At 42.9% G+C, this 17994-nt stretch overlaps 2 protein-coding genes across 16 annotated transcripts; one reads left to right on the forward strand and one right to left on the reverse strand.

Moving 5' to 3' along the window:
- Window positions 1-635: 635 nt before the first annotated feature.
- NFYA (nuclear transcription factor Y subunit alpha) lies at window positions 636-14177 on the reverse strand. Of its 12 annotated transcripts, none has more exons than XM_075443185.1 (10): window positions 14067-14177; window positions 10894-11015; window positions 9131-9217; window positions 6676-6822; window positions 5261-5392; window positions 4521-4626; window positions 3817-3983; window positions 2858-3031; window positions 2378-2479; window positions 636-1604 (listed from the first exon to the last, which is right to left on the reverse strand). In XM_075443185.1, the coding sequence occupies exons 2-10, from the start codon at window positions 10966-10968 to the stop codon at window positions 1551-1553; spliced, it is 1044 nt and encodes a 347-aa protein (XP_075299300.1). In that variant the 5' UTR covers window positions 10969-11015; window positions 14067-14177; the 3' UTR covers window positions 636-1550. The 12 variants fall into 12 exon arrangements, with proteins under 12 accessions (XP_075299300.1, XP_075299302.1, XP_075299303.1 ...); XM_075443187.1 differs by lacking the exon at window positions 14067-14177 and adding an exon at window positions 13282-13734 and having other exon boundaries at window positions 9131-9214; XM_075443188.1 differs by lacking the exon at window positions 14067-14177 and adding an exon at window positions 13282-13734 and having other exon boundaries at window positions 9134-9217.
- On the forward strand, window positions 13736-17406 carry OARD1 (O-acyl-ADP-ribose deacylase 1). Of its 4 annotated transcripts, none has more exons than XM_075443199.1 (6): window positions 13736-13823; window positions 14989-15056; window positions 15560-15704; window positions 15857-15915; window positions 16283-16395; window positions 16729-17406. In XM_075443199.1, exons 2-6 carry the CDS (start codon window positions 15021-15023, stop codon window positions 16829-16831), a joined length of 456 nt encoding a protein of 151 aa, XP_075299314.1. In that variant the 5' UTR covers window positions 13736-13823; window positions 14989-15020; the 3' UTR covers window positions 16832-17406. The 4 variants fall into 4 exon arrangements, with proteins under 4 accessions (XP_075299314.1, XP_075299311.1, XP_075299312.1 ...); XM_075443196.1 differs by lacking the exon at window positions 13736-13823 and adding an exon at window positions 14485-14682; XM_075443197.1 differs by lacking the exon at window positions 13736-13823 and adding an exon at window positions 14532-14642.
- The last annotated feature ends 588 nt before the right edge of the window (window positions 17407-17994 follow it).

Raw genomic sequence — 17994 nt, forward strand, 5'->3', positions numbered from 1 at the left:
AACACCTGGCTATATTTCCAATCCCATGCTTAACTGCCATGATGCAGTTTTATGTTTTATAGAACACAAAAACTGGAACAGATAGGACTACAGCATGCAGGTGACACACAGAGATCCTGTAAAACTTCTTCAAGACGGGAGGAGACAGGCATGGAAAAATGCAAGTATCACCTGTTAAAATGCTTATGAAGTACAGCTTCCATCGTCAAATTTAAAATTTGTAAGAATGGAGCAAGCTGTAATGAGCTACTGAATTAAAGATAAAGATATCTTTTGTCGAGATACTCAGCCAGAAGTCAGCTACAGGTCATGAAAAACCCTTTTAAAATGTAAGTACTCCTCCTTCATTAAGTGCCACTTTTTTTTTTCTTTAAAGATGATAGTCTATAGAAAGCCTGAAAGGTTCATCAGTACCTGACTTCATTTGTTTAACAGTACTTCAGTTACACCAGGATGAGCCGAGTTGAGTTGCCCTATGCTTCTGCTATCATGAAACAATCCCTCGCTCTGTGCAGAATGAGAGAATCATGGAACTGATTTAGAACAGACATCAAGAAACATCATCACAAAGATGGGCAAGTGCTATCACTCTGAGATTGCAGATTTTATCTCTTTTGGAGGAATCATGCACTGGACTGGCAGTTAGAAGGAGGTTAAAAAAAATCCTTTGGAGGAGACTCACTTAGAAGTTTTAATTCTTTTTATACTGGCATCCACTTTTCTTCCAAAGCACCAGCTACTGGCAATAAACACATCAAAAACATCAAGAGATTGCCGTTACTAATTAAATCCTTATCCCCACATTACCCTCTCCCCTCTTACTTCTTGGAACGGATACACAATATAGCCAATCCTGTGATCATCTTGAAATATTTCTATCATTGTGACTGGATGGCTGAACCTTTCCCAGAGAAGAGCTTGCTTTTTACATATTTTACAAGGAGGAACTTAAAAGAACCCCCTTCAGTTTCTGCCAGTTTCAGAAGTGCAGATGCAGCAACAGGGAACAGTGCAGTTGACAATAAAGTCCAAAGTTGTAAGGAGTGGATCCAAATAACAAGTCTCTGCTGGGAAAACAAAAGTACTGTGGTGTAGCCATGTCAGTGCTGGTTGCTATAAACTGGATTATGTCTCTGTACAGACGGGCCGTAACTCCAAGAGGTCTTTGCTGGCCCTGCTTCAGCATGCCAGAGTTATTGCTGTTCACTGAGTCAGTGGCACACTCTCAACCATGGCCAATCTTAATGCAAGAGATGTTTAAAATAAAAATAATTAAAAAAAAGAAGGCATGAGCAGTCAGCCTCTGAAATCCCTGCACTGGATCAGAAGAGTATATGAAGAAAGTCGGTTAAGTTTCTATTTGTTGAGTCAACTGCAGTTAAAATCTCAGCCATGTACTGAAAACGTGGTGCTTGTTCTGTAGAAAAGGATAGGCTGTGATATGGCAATTGTCCCATGGAAAGACTCGCTTGATACACTGGTAAGGTAGGACAGACTTGCAGAAGGGACGGGAATTCTATTCAGTTATTTTCTTTTTCTTTACGCAGTGGTTAGGAGACTCTGATCATCTGTGTCATTGCTTCTTCATTGGCCTGAGTTGGATCCTACAGGTACAAAATACATATCATGTTGCAACTTCAACATTTTTCCGTAACAGTAGAGCAGATCATGCACAACTCTGTCAAGAGGGGCTAACTCCTGCCCTCTCCCTCGATGTCTAAACAGGTCATACTTTTCCTGGGTTTTACAGGCTAGTGTAAGAGAACAGGATATAGAAATCCTAACAGTTCCTAGTAATGTGTTGTTTCTGGCAATAGGGAAGACCTAGTACTGGTCTAGTATTTGGGAAGGATTATACTTCAGAATATGAAATATTTGTCCACTAAAGCCACAGTTTTACACAATTCTACTCTACTGTGTCCCTTCCTTTGAAAACCTGTCTTGCACTTTAAATATAAATCAATATGCAGCGAAGAATCAGATATTCACATTTTAAAATTTTCCATCAGATGTAAGATAAGGCATCTCTACCTTTAATTCCTGTCCTAAAAAAATACTTCTGGTATGCAACCAGAAAAGCTGCAAAGACTGTATTTCTTAGCATAAACAAATACAAACATTCTCTGTCTGTAAAAATATTTCTATCAATATTACTAAAATTTAATTACTCAAGGCAAATAGACACTTGCTCTCTACATGAAGCGAGACAGAAGGTTTCTTCACGATGCCTGAGACATAAATTCACAGGCAGAGAGGGATGAAGGTCAGCAGCCTAGCCCAAAAATGAACAAAGAAAACAGTACAAAGACACCTCTGAAGTGCATTCTGAAGAACTGAAAGCGGCAGTTGTCTAGAGAACAGACAAAATTCTACTTACCTGCATATGAGGGCTGTCTTTTTCCTTTGGTGAGAAGAAACGTCCACCTTCTCCCCGCTTCCTGGCCATGGCATGACGATGCCGAGATTCATGCAAGTATTTCTGTAACAATATGAAGGAGTTAATGAGAGACCAGCCTACTATTTCTGGTTCAGTACTTTCAGTAGGGGAAATTCCTGAACGCTAGAAAAGTGTACCCAGTCCCCATCCCTTCCTCTTCCCTGAAGAGAAACTGTTTACAGTAAATGCCCATTTGCAACACAACTACATACATATTCAATAATTAAAAGCATACAAAGGAAGCAGGGCAGCCACCAAGGACTTAATAGAAAATTACTCTGATGCAGCTTATGAACAAAAAAAACCCCAAAATAAAGTTGAAGAACATGTTAAGATTCCAGTTCTCATTTTCCAGCACAGGTGGTTTTCTGTGCCTTTCTCATAGAGCAGCCCTGTATTAGATCTGAATTATATTCTCACCCTTCTTTCTTTGGGAATTTTTCCCTCCGCTTCAAGCTTAGCACGTGCCTGCCTCCTCTTAAGGATCCGGTGATACTGCTTGGCATTTACATAGAGGGGCTCCTCTTCCAGCATTTCTGCTCCAGGCAAAGGTATTCTCTGGATAGCTGGTACTGATCCAGCTCCAGGTACCATCTGTACAGAGAACAGTACAGTTTTAGTACTTGTAGATCAGAACACAAACTGAATGCAAAAAAAAGTAATTTAAAAAAGTTAAAATAGGAAGTGTTCGGGTTTTGTTCAGATATTGCACCTACTTAAATCGAAAGGAGTAATAAAGTCGTTCTCAAACTGCAGAACAGACTTAAATCAATCAGTGCTTGTTTTTTTTTCTGATTATGGTAAAATTTCAATACAATATATAATTCTATGTCCATGTTACTGCTTCTTGTACAGTTAAGCATAGAGGACATGCCCATTGCTTCCCTTCCTTTTTGGTTATTACTTATTTAATTTATATGATAATTTCAAAGCATTTCTTAAGCAAATATTACTCGTAGAGCTGCTGACATCTAGTGGGGATGAACAATAAAATTCAAGCTAAAAGGCATCACGCTACAAAGAAATAAGAATTGGCAGAAAAAGCCCTCTTACGAATCAGAGAAACAAATACTAGGGGATCCTCAAGAAAAACAATAGTTGATTCAATCTTTTTAAAACTCTGCTTAACAGTTAAAAGTTAATTTTGAATTTCGTTTTCTAGATTTCTGAACTCAATCATCTGCTGTGGGAGAAATAAAGTATAGAATACACAGATCACAACAGGACACAGGCTATTAAAACTAAAAACATATTGTTTAAACTTCAAACTAAAGGTAGCTACTGAGGAGACAAGGTGATGTGAATCTCAGACAACAGTTTATGTACCGACAGTTTAAACCTCAACCTTTAAAAGTATTAACGGAAAGTTAAATACACACCATAACCATTCCACCTGAATTGACAACATTTCCAGCAACTGGCAGTGTCACTGTGACAGTCCCTTGTCCACTACTGGTTGTATTGGTGTTGGCTCCCGTTTGGACAATTTGCGCTCCAGCCAAACTGGCTGCTGGAATGGTGATCATGCCTGTAACAGGGACTGTAACTTTAAGAAAATAAAACACAAAAGAAAAAAAAAAAACCAAAACAACAAACAAACCAAAAACACGCACACAAAAAGAAGGGAACAACATTAGTCCCACTTCTGTTTTTTTACTCATTCACCCTTCCATAACATGCAAAAAGATTCAGAAAAACACTGCAAGTTACTAACTAAATTCCATCATCTGGTCCTCATACTTCCTGTTTTTTGCATTTGTATCTGCACAGTAATCCCAGTGTCAGATAAGAGATCACATACTCTAAGGTGTAAAAGCAAACTTAAGTGTTTCTATTCTAGCAGCCCTTCTCAAAGAAAAGAGCCATTTGTTATTTTTCTGGGGAAAGAACCGCAGACTGAATTCCTCTATAACAGCACAAACATCTCTCCTCCCATTCACTACGCCAACAATTCGTATCAGAGCACTCTGCAGCACTACTAGCACTGCAACTCCATGTCTTATTTGACAATAATTACAAGACAATAAAAACCTATCGAAGAGATATTGAGAAGTCCTGACTCTTTTCACACCAAAGCTCATACCTTGTTGGAGAATGGTTCCATCAGCATTAACTGGCTGATAAACTATGGTCTGGCCTTCAGCTGCTTGTGCTACCTGTTGTCCTTGAACTGCTATTTGTTGCTGGGTCTAAACAAAACAAAGAACACAGTAACTTTACAAATGGCTTATTTTTCAAATTTTACAATTTCTGAATTAACACATGGTGCTTAACGTTTCAGGCATCTATTTCTTTTGCTTTATTACCAGCATCCAGAAATAGGATGGAGCACAAACCAACTGAACTGTAGATAAAATACCTAAAGCACATATTTCTAACAGTGTAGTATTTAACATTGAAAGAAACAAGTTCTAGAGTTCCTGTCTCACTATGAATATGTTAAAGGAAGAACTATTCTGCTCAGAAACTTAATTTTGGTCCTAAACAAAAGAATCAGCAGGAAACTGAGGTATGACTAGACTACTTCACAAAATGGCACAAATATGAAATTAGCAATACTTCATGTTTTCAAATTTCAACAAAAACGATGAACCAATAAAATACAGAAACACAATGGATAAAAACATGCAATCTATTTATTCTGCCCTAGAGTTATGTATGAAAACACTACAAAAGTACGAAATTTACTCTCAAGCTCTCCTCAAGATTAAGAATGCCTCATTTTTTTTTTCCCCTCTTTTTTACTTAACCACATCTTAAATCATTTGTCAAGTTTCTCTTCCTCTTCCTCTCAAGAAAACCCTTTCATGCTGGTGCAGTTACCTGTGTCTGGCCAGCAGTAACTGCAGTCTGTGGCTGCTGTATAATGATCTGCTGGGTCTGGCCCTGCTGCCCCTGTACCTGCACAGCCTGCCCACCTTGAATCTGAATCTGACCTGGCTGGACCAACTGAATCTGTGGAAGAAAGAGTCAGAAAGGAACATTAACTATGCCTCTTATTTCTCCCTCCTTGGCCTCAGCATTACCAAATCATCTCTGAGGATGATTTACTGTTGCAAAGAAAAAGAATGCACTGATTGTCCAATTTTTCCATTTTAAAATGAAGAGTTTTAATTTAGTCCTCCCTGTGACATAGCAGTCACAACCATACAGAATACAGGAAACATAAAATACTGGTGTCATTATGCCCTAGCAGTTCTCCACTGTTTACACAATACAATGGCCAAAAGAAATAAATTATTTACATGAAACTAGGAATAAAAATACTCAAGTCAAAGAAAAAAAGAGGACTAAGATTTAAGATATCTGTAGAGTGTTAGTTATCGAGCATACAGCAGTAGTCCTCTATATATATAAAAGTTGTCTTCAGCTTTGCAGAGAAGTCCTTCCACCAATGTGGAACACTTGGATTAAAAAAGAGGAACTGAAATATGGTTTGAAGCTTGTGCTTAAAAACCCAGTTATGGATTTTCCTCCAACAAGTATACTGTAAAGAACCTAACAAAAAACATATTATTTTTCAACAAAAGAAATTTAAAATAAACCTCTCAAAACACTGAGACATCATATGTCTTTCCTGGACTGTGCTGAACTTGATCCCTAAATCTCACTCTCAAATCACCAAAACACTTTCATTATGCCACTGTTACAGTTCTTCTCTTTGCTTTTGAGGATCACACTCTGAGCACCTGTTTAAATTTAAAAACTGTCTTTTAGACAGTTATTTCAAAATAATTGCTTCTAATAAAATCTGTCTTCTATACTTTCTACAGTATTACCTTCTGTGCAATGGAAATGTTTAATTTTACCTGCAACCATCACATATTAGATGAACTCAAGCACAAGAGTTATTTTCAAGAAGCTCTCTCAAATAAATAAATCAATCCCTTTTCTGAGCCATAAATTGAGTAGGCACCGGACCACCAAGTATACTGCAAGGGCCAGTTAAGACATAAATAACAAAAAAGAAACAACCCCCCAAACCAACTCCAGCTGTATTTTAATGGACTTCGACTTCATTTAAAAGGTTTGCGCCATCCCGTAAAATATAAAAATCAAACACACAAAGGATTTTCATTGCATTCTTAACACGCAGCTCACTGCCAGATACATAGCTGTAGAACTGTCTTCACCCAGTTTGTTTTAAGAGTGCTAAGGTGAACTACTATCTGACAAGGTGGGAACATCACAGTTTATTCTCTGCAATTTATCTGAAATAAAAGTTAGGGCTATCTCACCTGCTGCAGTCCCTGTGTTCCAGAAACCGGGACTTGCATGATTGTCTGGCCCTGACCCCCAGGCACAGCCTGCACCATGATTGGCTGGCCAGTTGATGTGATCAGCTGACCTCCACTTACTTGTACCATCAGTGGTTGACCCTGGACCTAGGAAACAGGAGAAAAAACAAACAGAACAATGAAAAAGTCTGGTGATGTGAAGCCAGAAACTGAACTGGCTACCACATGAGGCTAAATGCTTACCTATTTTTCATGCGGTGACTAGAGAAACTGAGAAAGAGTCACTAACCTGGGTTCATAATCAGCATAAAATATCTTTCGTTTCTAAAACTTTTTCCGCGATGTGCTACTGGATTTAGTAAATTAGCTTTTTTCTCTTGCAGTCTAACCAAAACTTCCAAGTCTAATTGCAATACAGCATGAAAAGCGTGGCTAAATTTTCCAGACACAGTAACTACCTTCATGCACAGCCCAAGAGCAAAGTGTAATAAAAGAAACTTCATTATCCACATCACTATTACTAATCTTTAATTGGAGTTCCTAATGAGAAAAAGCTCTAAATAAGCTATCCTGACAAAGAGATTCTGAGGTAGCGTCAACTCTCTCCAATTACATGCTCACAACATTTCCATTTCCTAACCAATATATAGCATGCGATGTTATTAGAGAATCTTTTCATGGTTATTAAGTGAAATTATAAACGTAAAAACACAAAATGTAGTTCAATAAGGAAGAGTGAAAGAAAATGAGCAGCAGCCACTTCTTGGCCCAACAAGGCTTACAGTGGATTTAAAAATTCAGCCTAAGAGTCTCTGGACTCTTGGACCAGGTGTATCTCCAGTCATTAGGAAAACGGCCCATGAAAAGAAAAGCAAGGGCAAACCCTCTCTGTTAAACACTCTTACCTGCTCAGTCCCCAAACTCATCTCTGAAAATACCATACCTCCATGGCTTAAATGTGAAATGAGTCTTATGAACTAGGTAATCAACTCTTCACTAGGCTCTGAGTTGTTTAGAAACAAGAACAACACAATATGATAAAAAGTCACTGACCTCTTGGGTTTTCTACCTGTAAATTTCAAGCACATGCACTAGCGAATGCTCACTCTTCAACCACTGTACAATATCAGGCTAAACATCGGTACCGGTTTTCAGCACATACCGAACTACCTAAAAAATGCTTCTTCACTTTGCACAGTTCACATACCTCAGTGAATTATACGCTAACACATCTACAGAAACAACCACAGTTGTACCTCAGTGATCAATGCCCTACATAGAGTATTGCGACTTTACAGGTCACCTAATACCCTTGCAACACTGCTCTGTTCCTCAACCTTGTAACCGTCACGTACAGGTCCCTAACAAAAATCAATAGCACTTGTTTTGAAAGACAACACAGAGAGAGAGAGAGAGAGAGAGAGAGAGAGAGAGAAGCATGCTCATGTCAGCCACAGAGAAGCACAGTCAGCAGTGCAATATCCAATAAGCAGAAAGAAAAATTGCACATTCCAGGATTCTTGTTAATGTATTAGGGCAAGTAAAAAAAAAGGGGGGGGGAAGGGCACAGTGACCCAAGCAATTCAAGTCAGCCAGTTTTTCATATTTTAACTCCAAACATACAAAATGCTGTGTTCAACTTGACAACTGGCAAGACCATTCTTGCCTCTTGGAACTCTCCTCCTCCGAAGAATTAAAAAAACCGACAAACAAAACCAAAATACTGAGTGAACAATGCACTACTAAACTGCTGCAGCCATCCAGGTTTATCAACAACTTTAAAAGCCTCCTGCGTGAGTGAGCTAATGAAATGAAGTTTCCAGGACAGAAAATACTCCACACTGAAAGAAATCAGGGTTTGAAATAACCTTGTATTTCTTTCCAATTTGTGATGTATTTACTGTTAGAATACATACTGCTGGGTTTCCCTCTGTTGTTCATACATAAACAAGAAATCAGATCTCTCAATCCCACGGAAGCCAGTATTGTCCTCAGGTGCCCTTTTTAATCACAGATGAAAAAGTTGCACTGTTCAAGCTGGTGGGTCATCCGCCACGTCTCTGTCTTTCTTTCATGTAGCAAGGACACAGAACTTCTCACAGTGGATATCAGAAATCTAATCTCCAGGAAATCTTTGGGTGATATCTCTTGACTGTTACTTCTTTATTTTGGTGATTTTTCCTTTTAAGTCCCATTTCAACCTCTATTCACTTTCAGAATTAGAGCAGCAGGAATTCATGAACACATCAGGGTTTCCAGCCTGCACTTAAGATCCAATGAAAAGCTGTAACCTTATGCTTTTCATGGAAAACCCTACAACTAGCGTAAAGCAGAGATACTACTGCTATCAAATTTTCCTGTTCCTATTTCAAACCCTGGGAAAAACACAGCATTAGATATGTGGCAATGGTGAGAGTCATGCAGTGCTCACAAACACAATTAGAGAGATCACCACTACCTGGAGGGTCTGGACTTGCTGGCCTGAGGCGGATGCCACCTGGGCCTCAGTCTGCAACTGGACAGCAGTGACACCACCCTGCTGCTGGGAATAGGAACAGGAATAGCTTGAAACACGGAAATGCACAGCTCTGACAAGAGACAATGACACTTCGCTGGAAGAGGGTGAGTTTAAAATTCACACACACTGCTCTTGGAACATACGGAACGTGAAAACGTTTAGCAAACCTAAGAATGGAGTACCAACAAAACTGCATATGATACTGACAGGCTTCAATATCCCAAACAAAAATCACTTACAAAGAACACGAGAGATTATTTTGCAGAATTTAAAATCTCAGCTTCAGTGTTCTAGACTGCTACCTTTCTGCTTAAAGTTTCCTTTCACTGCCCAGGTTTCTTACTGTGAAGGGGTTCCAGGTTTTTGTCAGACCTGTTAGTTACGATAAAGGCCATAAATTCCTTTCTGTACGGAACAGCAGCACAAATGACTGCAAGCTTCATCTGTGTCCCCCCTGCATCAGTGTCTTCCCACCACTGCCCTTGAAAGACAATCCTGAGAGGTTGCAAGAGCAGTTAAATCCAAAAGCCTTTTCTATATTTAGCCGCTTTAGTAAGAGTCCCAAAATAATCTGTGTTAACTGTGTTAGCATTTGGAAGATGAAGGACATCTCTCTACTAAAAGCTGCACTACAACAGGTCTATTAAAAAAATTTAGTTTAGAAAACATTTTATGTCAAACACAACATGGGCTTTAAGAGCATGTACTAAAAATGAAACAAGCCAAGGTATGTTTTTACCTCCCTTTTACCTACAAAGTGTCCCTAAAACCAAATATATCTTTGGTTATCTGTTGGAAGGAGGTATTTTTGATAATTCTTAGTAGGTAGTTTTTCAGCCTCAAGTACAATCTTGTTCTGACTGAAAAAGTCAACTTCAAGTAAATTCAGTGGAAAAAGCTGGTCCCTGCTATCGAACACAAAAGGCTGATGACAAAGCAAAGCGTATCTCACTGAAAACATAATCCAGTGGCTCATTCATTTGCATGACGGGCTAAGAAACTCCTCTTGCCTTGAACTAGAACAAACATAAGATGCAACAAGAATTCAGCAGCCGCACAGCTCACCTGAAAATGCATTACTGTATCTGAATGGGTGAAAAGCTTAACAGTAAAAATCTGTAAGCCCTTAAAAAAGCCCCAGCCCTACTCATCTGCACATTGTAACGTGAACCAGAAACTTCTTTTTAGAATGGATGAGTTCATCCAAAGCTACACGTTTCGTTGCAATTCCTGTACTGTGAGGTTGTTTTGATCCACATGTAGTTCTAAACAAAGGATCTCAATATATACTTCTTTTGAGAAAGCTGGAGAAGGCCTCTATGGGCTTGAACAAAACCTCTTTCAATTTTGGGGGGAAGCTACATTGTTCCTTGTGGACAACTGACTGAATTAATATTCCCTTTCCTCCATTTGTTACTTTCCTCGTGTCACTAGCAGTTCGCAAACTCCTACTACACTGAAATCTGGTACCTGCAATTTATTAATTTAATGTTACAGTAAGCAGCTTTTTAAAAACATATTTACTCTGACTTCAAGTCAAGCAAGATCACTGACCACTGGTCAGGTAACAGAAGTCAGGCAAACACTTATCCAGACAGTATCATGAAGCACTTTTCTGGTTCTGTGAAACTCTGAAAAGTACAAAAAGATCTGTAACTCAGCACTGGCAATGCCAGCTCACCCGTTACCACTTTCCATACCTGCTGCTGAATCTGACCAGCCTGCACGACGATCTGCTCTGTGGAACTGTTACTATTTGCTGTGTACTGCTCCATAGTGCTTCAGTTCCAATACGGTAAAAGGCACACCTCAGTCTGTGTATCTGGCAAGACAAGGAAAAAAGCATGTGATTATTGTCCTGAGATCTGTATTATCTTACAGTAGCTGAAAAGCAAACTGTCTGCTGACACTGAGGTCAGAATCACAAAGTAAGAGCTGCTGTTTAATCAAGAACCTACCTCTTTCATAATGCCACCTTACTTTGATTAACAAAACTAGGATTTTAATTTCAAGAATACATAACTTGACTGAGAACCAAAACGTTATCTCAGTCTCAATTCTGTCATTGTCGTCTGTGAATCAAATGGCAGCTACGAACCTGATTCTCTTCCTGTTTTACCCCTTGAGTCAGCGTATTCTGGGCTATAAACAGTTGCCTACACTGCATATTGGTGGAGGAGGGGTGTTACCTTTAAAAAAACCTCACAAAATACAAAGTTTAGGTGTAAAACCAAACTACATTTCAAGAATTCAACAAAGCTAAGTGAAACTGTCTCTCCTTCCCCAACTATGCAGCACCCCCTCCTCATATCTTTCTTCTCTTCCTACTTTCACACATTTTGAAAATAGCCAGCAGACTTCTCCCTGCTTCCATCCTTTTACTGCCTCTCATTTCTTGGATCCTTGCCCACACAAATGAAGAACATACCGTTGAAATAAAATACTGAGTTCCATTAGCTCCTTCTCCCTCACATTTCTTCTCTTCTCAGTTGATCAACATGGGAAGAATTCTTACTATTACTTTTAATGAGGTATTTGATTTATGCTATGACCGAACAACTACCTGCTACATTAGTGAAAAAGCAGCCTATAACTTTAATCTTCCAAGTCGAAAGCAGCAAAAAAACAGGCCCCTTCAGTTTTCAAAGAAACACACACAACATTTAGTCACAACTTAACCTAACTGTAACAGTTGCTGTGGTTACTACTGTAACGACAGCTCTCACACTTCCTGCTCTTTAACTTTAAAACATCCTTTGTTACTTCAGTGTCTTGCATTCATCTAAAGAACACTTCATTTTTTCATCAACTTATTCCTCACTGTGACCTCAGAAAACAAGCAATGGTTTTACATTTTGTTGTATTCTTGCATGTTAACACCAAATGTCGCTTACCTACAAAAAAAACCCCGATTAACCAGTATGTATCATGACAGACCAGAAGGACGTTCATTACTGGGGGCATAATGCTCAGCTATAATAATGTAAGAACCTCTCAGTCTCTATCAGATCTTGTGTTAAGGACATAATGACACTAACCCTGCAGATCGCAAAGATAATCTGAGTCACAGCACTGAAAGGCACTAAATTTTACTGCAATTTTAACTCTATCCTTGGCCCATTTAGTAGCAGCTTTTCAGAGCCTGCCAGAATAAAAGAAGATATTCTTTCTTAAGATGATCCTCTCTACCAAGGTTCACATTTCAATTTTGCACTGTATACTTAATTTACCTAATTTCTGCCCTAAATGCCTGAGGGCCTGCCAGAAAACAGCCTCCGCATTTCACTCTTCAGGGAGTTATTTCAATAGCAAGCAGAGGATGCCAGTAAACCATATTTGCCAAAAGTTCTCTGGCTTCCTTAACACCACAGCCAACAACCAAGCACAGGCATACCTCTGCTTGGGAATGCTTCTCCACAGGCCTCCGCACCAAGCCCCTGGCTTGTTTACTTATATTAGCAGCACTGTAATCCTATCTCTGCACCAGCTGTGGCTAGCCAAAGTTACACACAGATTTTACGTGTGGTTGATCGTAGCCCTCCAAGGGATTACTTTATTAAAACACAGCACCAGCGTTACTGTACTAAAGTTAAATTTTAAAGATCAGTCACCTACTTCAATGGCACGCTCCTCCCACAGCTGATCTCACCAGCTGGCTCCTCCTCACTAGGCCCTTTGTCTGCACTAAAAATGACTTACCGCACTAGTTCTATCAGCATATATTCATATACACACACACATATATATATGAGGCTGCAGAAGCTACAACAACAGTTCCCTTGGCAAATAAGCGATGCCGAGAAGGAACTAGACTGTGATTAACTGTGCTAGGACTTGAGCTAGCTTGAAAGCATCATTTTTAACTGTGTTGCATCCCGAAGCAACATTACTAAATTGGCAGAAGTTTCTAGGGCAGACCCTGTCAGTCTCCCCGCATGGCCGTTGTCCTCTGAGGACACCAGGCGAGGACACACACCCACGCAAAGCCAAAGACGGGATTTAACCACACAACAGCACAGACAGCCCACAATCTTATCTCCCGCTGTTCGGCAGAAGGAAACATGTGACACCCAGATTTTCTTTCCGACCTCCTTATCAAATTTGCAGGCCAGCGAGTTCACCCGGGGACGTTTTTATTCCATCGCAGGAAGCCTCAGACCCGGGAGGTTCCTAGGCAGGCGGGCGAGGTGGCGGCGGGGCCCTCGCTGCCCAGGAACGGGCGGTTTCTCCTCACGCAGGAGCACATGGCAGGCGACATTTGGTGCCCAGGTGCGCTGAGGGGAAGCGGGAGCCCCGGGGAAGGGGGGCAGGGGCCTGCCCTCGGCGGCTTCCTCTCACCTCCTCCGGGCAAGGCGGGGAGGAGAAGGAGGGGTGGGCGGAGGAGGAGCCCGGGCTGCCCGCGGCCCATCTGTCAGCAGGGCCGGCGGGGAGGCTCGCTCGCTCCGCTCCCCCCGCCCGGCCGGTGGAGGGCGGGGCCCTGCCGGCTCCCGACCCAGCGGCCCCGCACGGGCAAGGCCTGTCCCCGCCAGGGGAGGCCGGGCCCGCCGCGCACCTCCCCTCAGCGGCCTGGGCCGCGGCCGCGCCTCCTCCTCCACCGCTGCCGCCCTCGGCCCCGCGCCCGCACCGCCCGGTACGCTCCGCCCGCGCTCGTCCCGGGCCCTCTCCTCCCGAGACCCGGCGCCCCCGGCCCCTCTCCTCCCGGTGCCCCCCCCCCTCCACCCCCGGAGGAGCCGGGCCCCGTCCCCTCGCCTTCCCCAGCGCCTGGCCGGCCGGCCCCGGCCCTGCGAGCGGCCTCCTGACTGGTCACTCGGCCCCGCCAATCCCGGCGCTGGGGCCGGCGCTCGGGGGCTCCATATTGGCTGCTCGCACTCACCGTGCCTCGCTCCCCCGGTTCGGGTCCCGCGCTGATTGGCTCCGCTACCGGCCCCCGAAACCCAATCAGCGCCTCCACTCAGCCGCCGCGCAAAATGGCGCCCAACCCCGAACAAAGGCGAGGGAGGGGGCGGGCACGGGCGGCGCAGGCGCACGGCGGCGCCCGCCCCGGATTGGCCCCGCCTCCCTCGTCGCGGCCCTCAGCGCCGGGCACCGCCCACCCGCTCCCTGCCCGGCCGCCGCTATTGCGCCTGCGCCGCAGGCAATGCGCGCGCCACTTCGGGCCGCCGCGGCCAGCAATGCGCAAGCGCGGGCTTCGGCTCCACCCCCTTCCTGCCTTATTCAAGTCTCCGCCTCTGAGCGTCGTGCGCATGCGCTGGCGCGACGTTAGGTTGGTCTTCGGAATGTTCTGGGCGAGTATCATAGAGAGGGTGTTCCTCCAGCCCGCCTAGAGAGGCCAGCGAGCGGCGGCGGCCGCCATGTTGGAGTAGTGATAAGGCCGCCGTGGCGGAGGCGGGGAAGGGCTGGCCTGGCCTGGCCGATGTGGGGAGCGCTGGGGAGGTTCTTCGTGGCGCAGGTCCCGGCCCGGCGGATCGTTCTTCACCCTGTGCCCGCGGGTGTGGCTGCCGAAGGGTTTTGTGAAGGGGCAGGGGTAACTTGGAGGAGGGCATGAGTCCCGTGGGTGCCAGTTGTGTGGTGACCTTGGACTGGGGCCTCCTGGCACCTCGTGGGGTGGAGCTGTGGGGCTGCACCAAACTATTTGGGAGCACTGGCATCCTCTTTGCTCTTTTCAGGGGGTGTCTTGATGGTTCCAGCTGTCCCATAGATAAAGTAGAGTCAGCATTGTACCTTCTGGCACATCAGCTTATTGCCTGCTTTGGGATTCCTATTAATTATCTTTTTTTTTTCTGTCATCTTTCTAGCTGCAGGAGTCTTCACCATAGTTCATGTTACCATGGCCACCCACTTCTCCAAGGATCAGGAGGAGAGAGTGCGTAGAAAATGGGTGATGTGGGCTGCTGCTGTGGCATGTGTCTCTACTGCAAGGGGACCTTCCTGTCCCCCTGATAACATGGCCCCTGGCTGTACCATACAGCTTTTTGGAGGAAAGTGGTTGATACTGCTAAATTGGCTGTCAGTGATGCAGATACTGTGCTACAGCACAGAGCTTTCCTGCTTGATGGGGATGCCCAGCACTGGCAGACTGATAGCATGCTGAAGATGTGCACTAATCCAGTTGTATTCTCTATTGTGTAATTTTCCTTTTTAAGTATTGATTTTATAAAGCTAACTGCTGAGACAGCGTGTGATGTTCATAACTGATCTTGTACAAAAGAGAGTTACCTGTATATTGGATTTGTAGTTCATGCCAGCTCACTTACTTGTGAACTGCATCTTAAACTCCATGCCTTACACTCTACTGTACAGGCTTGCCGTCTGAGTCTGCACTCTTAGCTTATTTTTGTTTACCCTTCTGTTTGTGTTGCTTTCCAGATCAAGTATGTTAAGGGGGACCTTTTCTCGTGCCCCCAGACGGACTCATTGGCTCATTGCATCAGCGAGGACTGTCGCATGGGTGCAGGCGTAGCGGTTCTTTTTAAGAAAAAGTTTGGAGGCGTGCAAGAGCTGTTGGATCAACGTGAGTGATACACGTGGGGTGGACATGCAGGAGCTGAAGGGAAAACCTTGATTACCAGCAGTAAGGGTATTCCAAGCTACCTGGGGTGCAGGGGGGATTGTGTAGTGGAGTGTAACTGTTTTAAAAATATCTTCTTAATTTCTTCACTTCAGAAAAGAAGACTGGAGAGGTAGCAGTTCTCCAAAGAGAGGACCGATACATTTACTACCTGGTAAGAGTGGAGCATTACTCAGGCACTTCCCTGTAATTAAACTGTGTTAGATATGGTGATGAGAGCTTTAATAGTTGTGGGTTTTTTGAGTACACTCCTCAAAATAAGAGGTGTGAGATGTATCACTCAAATGCTGCTAGTTGAGGAGAAGCCAAGCAGTCTTGTGTATTTATATGTAAACTTTAAATTGACAGAACTAGCTGCTACATTATACTATTTTAAGCTGTGAAACGTGGTTCTTTTTCCCTTCTCAATAGCAAGTCTGGGTGTGGAGTTTCAGAATGTAGTGGAATTTGGTTTTTAAAACAGAAAGTAGTTTGTGGTGGTGATGCCAAAGGTACAACTGATCTTTTACATTTATACTTAGATTACGAAGAAGAAGGTTTCTCACAAACCGACATACGAGGATATGCGAAAGAGCTTAGAAGCCATGAAAGCTCACTGCCTAAACAATGGAGTTACTGACATTTCCATGCCTAGGTAAGAAAACTGGTTACTGCCATGTAGATACTTCAGTGTTTCTTGTGTAGAAGGATGTCTGAGAGATGATCACCTGCTGTGAAATAAGAGTTCAAGTTACCCGCTTCTATTAAACTTTTCTGTTCAATTGTGGAAATGAAATTTGCATCTCACAGTGTATTTAAATTATTGCAAAATATGTAGGCTTGGTTGTTTCCTTATTTTAACTGCATTGTGCTGATTTCTGGTGAGCTGAGTTGGTGTCATACAAAACTGTAGCTGCTTGAAGGGCTGATTGCTCATAGCATGCTCCAAAAGAGGCCATTACAGCAGTTTTGATGTCTTATTTTCCAGGATTGGATGTGGACTTGACCGCCTGGATTGGAATAAAGTTTCAGCAATACTGGGGGAAGTCTTTGAAGACACAGATATAAAGATCACAGTTTACACTCTGTGAGCAGTAGAGTTCAAAGAGAGCCCCACTGCCCTTGCTTTCGGGAGTGGAAACCTGTTAACTGATGAGGGGGGGAAACTGCATGCTGAGCACGTGCTCACTCTTGCGTTGTCAGTGGCAGTGGCTTTTATCAACAACAAGCTCCAGAGTAGCTAATTTGGGATGTAGTGTTCAGGGAGCCTGTGGAGAAGGCAGGGGTGTTGTGGTAACCCTCGCGGAGTTCCCAGTCCGTCCCAGCAAGCCACCAGGTGTCACTGGTCCTCCACGGAGCACCTGCCTGCACCGGCGCTTCTGCTGGCAGTTCCTGTGCAGAGTGAAACTGGAGCTGTCTGTTGCTTAGGTATTTGTTGGTTTGTAGTTACGGTTGGTAATGATGAGCTGTGGAGCCCTGACGCTTTCTTTGTGAAGGTTCTGCAGTGTTCATATCTGGCATACAGTTTACTTACTCTGTTTGTTGCAGGATTAAAAATTTAATTTCTGCCTTCTGGCCACAAATACAATTTTTTGTTATGAGATCGTACTCGCTGAAAATTGTGCTGTCAACAGTAAATAAATAGCTCTTTGGTACTCTGCTGTCAGATCAGAGCATGGTCCTTTTTTGTAAACCTACCTGTGTCTGTATGTGTTGTGGCTGTGTTCCAGAGGAGAGCTGGGTTTTGAAGGGGAATGCTGGAGATGTGTAAGGAAATCTTGTGGGTGTATTTTATAATGTATAATTGGCATAGTCTGCAGAACTCTGTTTTCTGAGAATCCACACGTATGAATGACTAATTTGCTGTAAAAAGTCAGTGTGGAGTTTTAAGGGTTTGTTTTACATACTGCTTTTTTTTACTGTGTTTGTAATTTAGTTGATATATGTAGGTTGGTATTTGGTGTCACCAACAACAAAAGCAAATCAGTTAGACACTTAATTCATCAGATCATTGGTAAACACTTGAGTTTTGGAAGTTTGGTTCCAGTACTGAAGAACTATTGTATACTCCGCATTGCCTTTACATTTGTTTTTTCCTGCCCTCCCATAATGTCAAATCTATTTGACTGCTCTCATACTGAATGCCCAGAAAAATGCCAGATATGTTGAATAAACCTGAAAGATGGGACATGGCCGTTGAGAAGTTTGTACCGTAACATAGGATTCCTAACTGGTTTTCACTCTGAGTTGAATG

Source organism: Opisthocomus hoazin, chromosome 25 (assembly GCF_030867145.1).
Source record: "Opisthocomus hoazin isolate bOpiHoa1 chromosome 25, bOpiHoa1.hap1, whole genome shotgun sequence".
Lineage (NCBI taxonomy): Eukaryota > Metazoa > Chordata > Aves > Opisthocomiformes > Opisthocomidae > Opisthocomus > Opisthocomus hoazin.